Source organism: Lycium ferocissimum, chromosome 9 (assembly GCF_029784015.1).
Source record: "Lycium ferocissimum isolate CSIRO_LF1 chromosome 9, AGI_CSIRO_Lferr_CH_V1, whole genome shotgun sequence".
Taxonomy (NCBI): Eukaryota; Viridiplantae; Streptophyta; class Magnoliopsida; order Solanales; family Solanaceae; genus Lycium; species Lycium ferocissimum.
Genome location: NC_081350.1, coordinates 55606012 through 55616931, shown reverse-complemented (window position 1 = coordinate 55616931; position 10920 = coordinate 55606012). Strand labels below are relative to the sequence as shown.

The 10920-nt window shown below is 37.0% G+C and overlaps 1 protein-coding gene across 1 annotated transcript; it reads right to left on the bottom strand.

Moving 5' to 3' along the window:
* Window positions 1-615: 615 nt before the first annotated feature.
* LOC132029391 (putative late blight resistance protein homolog R1A-3) lies at window positions 616-1398 on the bottom strand. Its single transcript, XM_059418668.1, has one exon. The coding sequence runs from the start codon at window positions 1230-1232 to the stop codon at window positions 765-767; it is 468 nt and encodes a 155-aa protein (XP_059274651.1). The 5' UTR covers window positions 1233-1398; the 3' UTR covers window positions 616-764.
* Between the last annotated feature and the right edge of the window lie 9522 nt (window positions 1399-10920).

Sequence of the window (10920 nt, the reverse complement as noted above, 5' to 3'; positions counted from 1 at the left end):
ATGTATGTAAATGTACAGAATTCATTAGGTCGCCCCTTTATGAGGCAGTTTTATGTTAGTCTATGTTTCTTATGGGCTTGTAATATTCAGTATGATTCAGTTATGAGTACAGGGGTGTTTGGTCAAGAAGGTCAGACACTCATGTCGCGACTCATCGGCCTGGGTCGTGACAAGAACGATGGTATTCATATGCAATGTCTTCCATGACAAAAGTATTTTGCCTTTTAGCTTCTCTCAAGCACAACTCATAAATTAGATCATGAGCCTTACATGATTTAATATTTTTTTCATCCAAACTTTTCTTGCTGACAAGAACAAGACATCTATTGACAAGATCTTATAAACACTTCTCAGCCTCTCCGTCGACGTCTTTTTCCAACTTCAGAAACCCCTCCACGGTCTATAATCTCACCAATTTGTTTGCTGAAATCTCACTATCTTTTGGAAAAGTTCCAACGTACAGAAGACAAGCTTTTACATCACTAGTCAAGTAATTGTAACTCAACCCGAGCACACGTGAACATTGTTCATCCGGATCATTTGTGACAAATGACTTGACATTTTTGGTAACATTTCCCGAAACTTTTTATTGTCCTTTTTTATTTGAGAAGCCCAGCAACCACAGAAATAGTTAGTGGTAACCCGTGACATTTTTGTACGATATTCTTCCCAATAGTCTAGAACTCATAAGATGGTAATTCTTCATTTGAGAACACAATACTTTGGAAAAGGTTCCAACTCTCATCCGGATCCATGAAACCCATCTACAAAGAAAGATTCTCTGTACCAACAGAACAAGCTACTTCACTGTTATAGGTAGTTAACAGTATTCGACTCCCATTGTTTTCACTCGAAAAGCATAGTCTCATGTCATCCCATGCTTTAGTACTCCATATGTCATCCAATACAATTAAATATCTTTTGCCCTTCAAACTTTTTTGTACCATGTCTGCTAGATCTGCCTCATCTTCTATGTAAAATGTGTCACCCTTTGGAGAACGCAGAAGGCTTATCAAGATTTTCTTTACATTGTGTTGGCTAGATGCAATAGCCCAGGCACGAAAATCAAAATGAGAACGAATGTCCGCTTTATTGTAAACTTTTTTTGCTAAAGTTGTTTTACCAATGCCTCTCATTCCGATGATCCGAATGAATTTGCGTTCACGAGACGAGCCACTATATTGAGTCAGATCTTCTAACAACCTTTCCATTTGATCATCACATCCAACCATATTGTTCTTAACATTAAGAATGTCATTTGCTAAAATTGAAAAATCTTGAACAATTGATTCCTTTGATGCTTGTTTGCCTTTATCTTGAATCTTTGTTGACACTTTCCAAACACGATCAATGTCCTCTGCTACATGTTACAAGCTGTGACGAAACCTTCAACATGCCTTTTTTTTTGTCTTCTATTTTCCGCCATTACAGTTTCTATTAGTCTCAGTTGAATTGTGTTTGAATTATGTACTCAACAATATTTGTAACTTCTTTTACCTCTACTTCCAAATCTGTCATTTCCCCAAAAACATTGGTTTTCTCAAAGTTCTTGAGAAATACTTCCAGGGAACTAACTTTTCCATGAAAAGTGCAAAAAATTCTTCTTTGTGATCACAGATCAGAGATTGCATTGACCAATTGGGTGTCAAGAGAAGTTCTATTATTCTGGTAAGAAAAGCAACACTAGCATAAGCCACTATGTATTATCACCTAAAAGATGCAAGTTGGAAGAAGTCAGTGGTATTGTAGATAACATGATTTGGTAGATTTGCAATAGGAAGCATAAACTAAATAAGATCAGCTAATTTATCGCCTCTTCACCATCACAAGTTCTCAATAGCTTGTGCATATTGAACTTAGGCTAATAAAAAACTTAGGGTGTGTTTGGTATGAAGGAAAATATTTTCCTCCACACCAAACACACCCTGAAATGGTACCTTACGTATGTTTCATTTTCAGGTCAGTTATGTTATTACAGGTGATTATTCGCCTTTGTAGTATAATCTCTTCAAACTATCTTACCCTATATATCCTACTTCATTTGATATAGTTTTCCCTCACCCTCAAAATTTTCAATACTTTTTAATAGTTTCTGAAAGAGTTGGTTTTTGTTATTTGATAGAAAAACTCATGTGTTGGATGATTTTCTATTACTTGGAACCAAAGGATGCTCATTACTTGCAGCCAAAGAATGCTCAATTACTTGGAGCCAAAGGATGCATTGCTTGGATTCAAAGAATGCTAAGGTGTGGAGGAGAATTGAAGAGCTCATGTAGCACACTTGGAGCCCAAGTCATTTTATGCCTATAAAATGAGAGGCAATTCTTCTTTGTTTAGCATCCCAAAAAATTCATAAATCCTTTGTAATGAGTGGAGAGTTGAGAGAACAATTGTCTTAGGTGTAATTGGGATCTCTCACCTTCTTTGCTAATAATATAAAGGCAACTGTTCTCTGGTGAACGTAGGATCATTTTGATCTGAACCACGTTAAATCTTTTGTTCTTTCTTTTATATTTTCGCTAACAATTGGTATCAAAGCGCTAGGGCTCTTTGACGATCCAAGGAGGAAGAACAAGGAAAGATGAGTTCTATGAAGTTTGAAATCGATAGATTCAGTGGACACAACAACTTCAATATCTGGAAGATCCAGATGATGGAGTTACTGCGGAGGGAAGGTTCAATCCATGCTATTGACGAAAAGTATCCCGATGGTACATCGGCTTCCTACAAGAAGAAGATTAAAGGGGATGCATTGAGTGTAATACAACTGTCCATTGCACCTAACGTGCTTTGTGAAGTGAGTAAAAGTACCGAAGAGACGGCCAAGCAGTTACGGGACAAGCTACAAGGGCTTTACCAGGACCGATCGATGACAACAAGGATGTTATTACAACGGCGTATTGACAACAAGGATGTTATTACAATGGCGTATTGACACATTTAAGATGCGGCTAGGTACTTCACTACAAGATAATTTAGATGCATTCACTAAACTTGCCATGGACTTACAGATTGCCGGAATTAAAAAGGATGAGGAGATGTTTATATGTGCTCTGCTATTTTCATTGACGTCAGGATATCGTGATATTGAGAATTCAATGATATATAGTAAGGATCCTATCAACCTTGAGCAAGTGCGACAAATACTTAACTCTAGTGACGTGCGAAGGCATTTCGAAGGAGACAGAGATGATCAAGCAAATGGGCTCTTTGTGAGAGGCCGACTAGCCAACAGGAAAAAAGCAAATCAAAGCACAGATCAAAGTCTCGTGTAAACAAGAAAAATGAAGATTGTTGGGGCTGCGGCAAGAAGGGGCACTTTGAATGAGATTGCCCAACATCAAAGTCCAAGGAAAAGGCGAGTGCATCCACAGTTGAACAGGTACATGATTCTGATAATGATTATGTACTTACAACATCGTGCAATAATGGAAGTTATGGAAACAAATGGGTGTTAGACTCTGCTTGTACTCTGCATATGACGTTCCGAAGAGACTGGTTTAGCAACTATGAAAAAAGTGGAGAAACCGTAATAATGGGAAATAATGCAATTTGTGCAATAGTTGGCATTAGCTCAGTTTGGGTTCACTGTCATTGTCACACCCCGTACTTTCGGAGAAGCACTTAGTAAATTTGAACGTAAGTATGTCGAGCTATGGCTAAGTAAAACAACTTTGGAATATAAGGAGCAAGCATTATTAAGTATATTTAATGAGTGAAGGATGTATATAAGTATACCGGAAGGTTTTATAAGGAAATGAGTGGAAGAAACGGAGTAGTATGACTTTGGAGAAAGGATGGGTAAAGTTTCGTGTGGATATTTTGGTCCAACTTTATGGAAGAATATCTCTTAGCATATGAAGTGTTTTAAGGTGTTTCAAAAGCCTAAAATGAAATTCGACGAGTCTAGTTTCCAACACAACAAACCGCTCATCGATAGATGATGTTCGGCCTAAAATGCATACATTTATTTATTATTGCCTCACATTTTAGTACTTCTAATCGTCTTTTGAGTACAAATTATATTGCTTGGTGCTTAATATTATATGTTTACTGTGTAGAAATAAAGCGGTGTAAAGATGAAGAGATTTTGGAGTAGAATTGAATAAATCGGGAAGTCGCACAAAACGGGACAAAGCTCACGTTGAATCGAAATTGCCAAATAAAAATGAATGGAAGAAAACAAAGCACTAAGGGGACATCATGATGGTGCAATGATTGATGAGTTAAAGGAAACAATTGAAAATTGGAGCTGAAGAAAACTTATCTGGCAGTTGACGTGAAAACAAGAAAAGAGGCAAAATCTTTGGAAATGTGCTTCACCCGCGTCGCGGGTGCGACGCGGAGAAGTCAGCCTCTGAATCTTCCTTTTCTGATCAGTGCGCGTTGCACCCGCGACGCGTGTGTGATGCGAGCCCGCTATTTTTTCCCCGATCCGAGTTGGATTTGGTTTTTAAAAGCCTGTGCCTTTTGGTACCCTATAAATACATATTCTACGGGGTTTTTATATATAACTTTGGATAGCTTGAAACCCTTAGTTCATAACTTTGGACCTAGAGAGAGCTTGGAGCCGCCGTGGAGGCCATAGTTACAGGGTTTATCTTCTCTTCTCTGTAACACTTATTTTGATATTTTTATTCGGATGATTTGTTGTTTTTCCTCCATGTCTTTGTGGAGCTAAACTCTTTGGTTCTAGGGTTTTGACACAAGCATGAAAGTTGACGTTTGATTATCGTTTCTATTTATTAAATTTTCATATTTTTGGGTTGCTTATTTATTCTTGTGCTTAATTGTTTAATTACTTGATCACTAATTGAACACTATCTGTGGTGCGGGAATTGGACTTGAGAAAGGAAATTCACGTACATAATAAGAATAAATAGAGTTTGTTCGATATTATTATTTTACTACTGAGGATAGATATATACCCTTTAGCCCTACTTAATTGAATACGGAGAATTAAATGCGTTCTTGTTACCTCTGACGACCATAGAGATATAGGCGTTATAGTAACATCTACAGGCTTGTGAGGAGTTCGAGAGAATATCACAAAGTTACAATTAACCCGTCAACTAGCAACCCATAGGTAGAATGATTTGAAGACTCAACTGGATTGTTAGTGGTCATAGCCCTAGATCTAACTCTTTCTGATAAAAATCCGTTCTTTCTTGGTTGAAGTTCATTATTTGTTTATTTTATTTTTAGTTAGTTTATAAATATAAATTTGGATTTTATTTCTTGTTTAGATAATTAGAATTAGTTTAATTTATTAAATAGTTAATCATAAGTCCCTGTGGGTACGATATCTGGACTTAAAAATCCTATATTACTTGTACGACCGCGTATACTTGCGTGTGCGTTTGGGAGCAACAAGTTTTTGGCGCCGTTGCCGGGGACTTAGAAATTAATTGTTTATCTAGATTAGACTTTTCTTTTTGTCTATTCAAGTTTTTTTTTTTTTTTTGTTTTTGTTTTTGTTTTTGTTTTTGTTTAATATTCTGGTATTCTTCCTGACATGGCATCTTTGAACGAAAATTTATCGAATGTGGGATATTCATGTTTTAATGATTTTTGTGTACTTTGTGGAGGACCCCACTTATGGGAAAATGGTTCTAAAATTTGGCGCATACGGGATGTGATGTGTGACCCTTCTATATTCTATGACTTGAACTTTTGTAACCAGTGTGGTGGTCAGTGAAAAGAGTGTCCTAAGTGTTGTTCTAGTCTCTCCAGTGATTTTCACAAAGTGGATGTTGTTAGTGATACTTGGCTATTGGTTCGAGCTCATCGATTAGAGGTATGGGGGGATTATCTTGATGAAATTACAAGTGACATAACGTACTTCATGGAAGAAAGAGCAAAGCTCGGACAAGAGATAGACCAATTTGGCTCAGACATCTATGACCTACGTGTGCTCAAATAAATAAAAAGGTTGAGGCGTCTGATGCCCAACCACCAATTGTTGTGGATGCGGCCAACTTGTGGAGCAAATAGAGAAATTCCAACCATTGGATCGATCCTTGTTGATGATGCCTATGTTGAGGAAGTGTACAAAAGTGAGGATGTCAGAAATAATGCAGTTTTAGAGTTGGGGCGTGTTGGTCCTCATTCTAAACATTTTTCTACATTATGTTTGGTTGGCGACATGAAAATCGAGCCCTCCACGCCGGTGAAAATGTTTATAGATGAGGAACAAGAGCCTTACATCCTGAAATTTGCCACACCAAAGAGACAAAATAACATTCTTCACTTAAGGGCCAAGAAGTGCAAGATGCGACACCTATTGGTTGGTTCTTTTATTTTCACACCGCCGCCCCAGGAGCGGAGTAGAAAATTTGATGCAAAATTAGGGGCGCAATTCATATCCTCAAAGTGGAGGGAAAAATGGTGAAGTTGATTCACGTTGTGCCACGACGTTAACTAAGGCGCTTATTGGGAGGCAACCCAGCTTGTATTTTTTTTATTTTTATAGTGTCACGTTTTGTTTTGTTTGTGTTGTGTTGTGTTTTTTGTTTTGCAGATTAAGGGAAGTCTGAGTACCCGAAGTTGAAAGCTAAGGAGCATGCCAGAGTTTTAAGTGTAGGGTCATTCATCCCTTGATGATGAGAGCATGTTGCTAGCTAGGCCCTAGAGGGTCCCAGGGAGTATTTCTTGCTTTACTAGTTTTTAATTTTTCCATCTATATGCACTGAGGGCATTGCATGATTTTAAGTGTGGGGTGGGAAATATGTCCCTAGTAAGGCTGAGGATGATGATTTAATATGCCTTAGGATTTTTTATTATTATTATTATTATTAGTTTTGAGTCTTAGTGTCAAAAAAAAAGAAAGGAAAAATTCAAAAAAGATTTTTTATTTTCTTTGATTTTCTTTAGTAACTTCTTAAGTCCCTCATTAGTGGCATTCATCATCCACCCCTTAGGTTTTCTTATGGCCTCGGTTCTTTCCCGAGGGGGGGCCTTTGAACCGGGTAATTTTTTTATTTTTAGGATTTTTTTTTTGAGTAGTAAAGGAGAGAGAAGAAAGCCCATTTTGACTTAGTTGATACTAGCATATTTGCGTCTGAGCTTGAGCAGTACTTTCCTGTGAGTGCTTGAGTAATGAAAAAAAAAAAAATAGCAGACTTTCTGACACCTAACTCATGGTTCTGACTCTGTGTATAACTTATTCTTATTTTGTTGTTCGTCATGATCCTATCTGTCCTAGAGTAGAATTGATCCATCTTGATTGAGACTTGTGCCATGAGTGGTGAGGATTTTTTGCATATATACCATGTTTTGCATCTTAGTCTAGAACTTGCCCTGCATGTTATTGTAGCGAATTAAAAAGTGTTGCTCTGTTTAGAAGATGATGATAGGCTTTCTTTGATATGTCTTGTAAAATTTTAGCCTTTTCAGATATTGTTACCACTAGTTAGCCCTTTGAGCCTGTAGCCTTTCGTTTGTTAGCCGTATTTTTGCCTTGACCCTTTTGTTTGAATCCCTAGTTTTTGCAACCTGCTTCCTTGAGCACTATAGCTTAAATTGTGATATAATTGATAAATGTGAAGAAAATGGATGGTCGAGTGAAAATGGTGACCAATGATAGCTGCAAAGTGATGAATAGACCCTCTTAAAAAGAACGTGACATGAAAAAAAAAATGAAAAAAAAATTGTACTTGAAAAAAAAACGATTGAAACGTTCTTGATATGAGGGAGATGCTTGTGAGATAATTGATGAAGAGAGGGCCAAAAAGTAAAGTTAAGAGATGAGAATAATGGGTGATGAAGTCTAAAAGTGCAAAGTGCTTAGGGAAGTGTAAGTCACTGTTATATAGTTTTCCTACCGGTCCCCTAGCTAACATTACAACCCGTTAAAGTCCTAATTGATTCTATTCGAGCACACTTAATTAGTGGAGATGTACATAATGGGCAAGCCTATGGTTCTTTGTGCATACATGTGAATTCCTTTGTGAGTGCGAGAGTTGTGCTTTGATGCTAATTCCTTAATTTACATTCGATTATTCGATTTGAGTGTGTGGACTATTTCTTCTTGTGAGGACAGTTGTTTCATGATGGGTAGGTGATGTTATTAGCTTCTTTGACAGAGTAGGTAAGCGAGCTTAAATTTGATGAGTTAGAGTCCATCTTTGAGGTTAGGAGGTTAGAAGTTTGTTGTTTACTTGAGTGACTTGTATATCTTGCATGATGATCAGGAAGTGTAAATCTTTGTTGATTTGAGTTGCTATAGGGCCTAATTGTTGGTATCAACCAAAGTGGTGGAGTTCCTTCGCTTGATTTATTGAGAGTGGTTTAGTGCTTACTCGAGGACGAGCAAGAGTTTAAGTGTGGAGTGGTGATGTTCGGCCTAAAATGCATATATTTATTTATTATTGCCTCACATTTTAGTACTTCTAATCGTCTTTTGAGTACAAATTATATTGCTTAGTGCTTAATATTATATGCTTACTGTGTAGAAATAAAGCGGTGTAAAGATGAAGAGATTTTGGAGTAGAATTGAATAAATCGGGAAGCTGCACAAAAATGGGACAAAGCTCACGTTGAACTGAAATTGCCAAATAAAAATGAATGGAAGAAAACAAAGCACTAAAGGGACATCATGATGGTGCAATGATTGAAGAGTTAAAGGAAACAATTGAGAATTGGAGCTGAAGAAAACTTATCTGGCAGTTGACGTGAAAACAAGAAAAGAGGCAAAATCTTTGGAAATGTGCTTCACCCGCGTCGCGGGTGCGACGCGGAGAAGTCAGCCTCTGAATCTTCCTTTTCTGATCAGTGCGCGTTGCACCCGCGATGCGGGTGTGATGCGAGCCCGCTATTTTTTCCTGATCCGAGTTGGATTTGGTTTTTAAAAGCCCAGGCCTTTTGGTACCCTATAAATACATATTCTACGGGGTTTTTATATATAACTTTGGATAGCTTGAAACCCTTAGTTCATAACTTTGGACCTAGAGAGAGCTTGGAGCCGCCGTGGAGGCCATAGTTACGTGGTTTTATCTTCTCTCTCTTTCGTAACACTTATTTTGATATTTTTATTCGGATGATTTGTTGTTTTTCCTCCATGTCTATGTAGAGCTAAACTCTTTGGTTCTAGGGTTTTGACACAAGCATGAAAGTTGACGTTTGATTATCGTTTCTATCTATTAAATTTCCATATTTTTGGGTTGCTTATTTATTCTTGTGCTTAATTGTTTAATTACTTGATCACTAATTGAACACTATCTGTGGTGCGGGAATTGGACTTAAGAAAGCAAATTCACGTACATAATAAGAATAAATAGAGTTTGTTCGATATTATTATTTCACTACTGAGGATAGAGATATACCCTTTAGCCCTACTTAGTTGAATACGGAGAATTAAATGCGTTCTTGTTACCTCTGACGACCATAGAGATATAGGCGTTATAGTAACATCTACAGGCTTGTGAGGAGTTCGAGAGAATATCACAAAGTTACAATTAACCCGTCAACTAGCAACCCATAGGTAGAATGATTTGAAGACTCAATTTGGATTGTTAGTGGTCATAGCCCTAGATCTAACTCTTTCGATAAAAATCCGCTCTTTCTTGGTTGAAGTTCATTATTTGTTTATTTTATTTTTAGTTAGTTTATAAATATAAATTTGGATTTTATTTCTTGTTTAGATAATTAGAATTAGTTTAATTTATTAAATAGTTAATCATAAGTCCCTGTGGGTACGATATCTGGACTTAAAAATCCTATATTACTTGTACGACTGCGTATACTTGCGTGTGCATTTGGGAGAAATAATAGGACATCAGAGTAGAGAATTATGGACGTTACAAGTTCGGCTGACAAAACAGAAACGCTCCTACAGTAACGGGGCTGCTACAGTAACTATACAGTACTGCTACAGTGACCCCGACCCGAATTTGACCCACTATTTAAGAATCAAATCTGATCCTAAACCTCATTTTTCAGCCAAAAATTCTCCAAATATTTCTCAAATCTTCTAGAAAATTCTCCCAACTTATGTCCACTAGATTTTACCGTGAATTAAGTATAATCTCCAGATTTAAGTTTGGACAATGCGTAGTTGCGATTATACTATCGTATTGCGGTGAATCTTTTTTGGAATTCAAGGCAAATATTGGAGATATCGCGGTACTAGCGAGAATAAGGTATGAATCTCTCCTATTGATATGGATATAAGTTTATTTACGGAAGTAGAGTTGTAGAATAATCGTATAGTGGATTTGTTGGTGGAAAAATTGGACAAATGTCGTGTGGGATATTTTATGGAATATGTTGGTATTGTTGTTATTGTTGTTGGTTGCTAGATTATGGTTTCGGGTTAGGCATATAAACAGGGGAGATGCTGCCCGAATTTCGGCAGATTCTAAAGGGATTTTAATTAAAGGCTTAAGACAAGTGTATGATGGTAAGCCTAATAATAGTATAAACGATTTTATATGTAGATTACAAGTCAGGAGATAAGTCGGAAGGTCAAGGAGCAAGATTCCAGGTATGTTAAGGCTAAACCTTTCTTTCTTAAGGCATGATTCCTTTATTGTTAACCTATATATGACATCTTCAATGAACTCGTTTCTAAAAGTACCAAAGCTTACGGTTCCCGATGTTCTTGTGATATCCTTGAGCTTGTTTCATGGCTATTGTTATTAATCATTGATGTTGATCTCACCTTATGATACTTGTTCCTTCAAGGTGAGATATAGCGATGACGATAGTTCCATAGTAATAACAATCCAATGAGTTTAGGAATGTGTCTTAAGGAATGTTTTGTGGGACATGAATAGAGTGCTAGCGAAGGATCCCTAATGAGGTATTTGATACTAGAAGAGAGACTTATGATGTATCTCAGGATTTGGCTAATGTTTAGTTAAGCGGGAAGAAGTCTTAAGGGCCTAGAAAAATGCTTATGAGTTTTATATGATAATATAA

Excerpts from the sequence above, each read along its gene's own strand:
- LOC132029391 (XM_059418668.1), bottom strand. The coding sequence starts at position 1,232 with ATGGTTGGATGTGATGATCAAATGGAAAGGTTGTTAGAAGATCTGACT.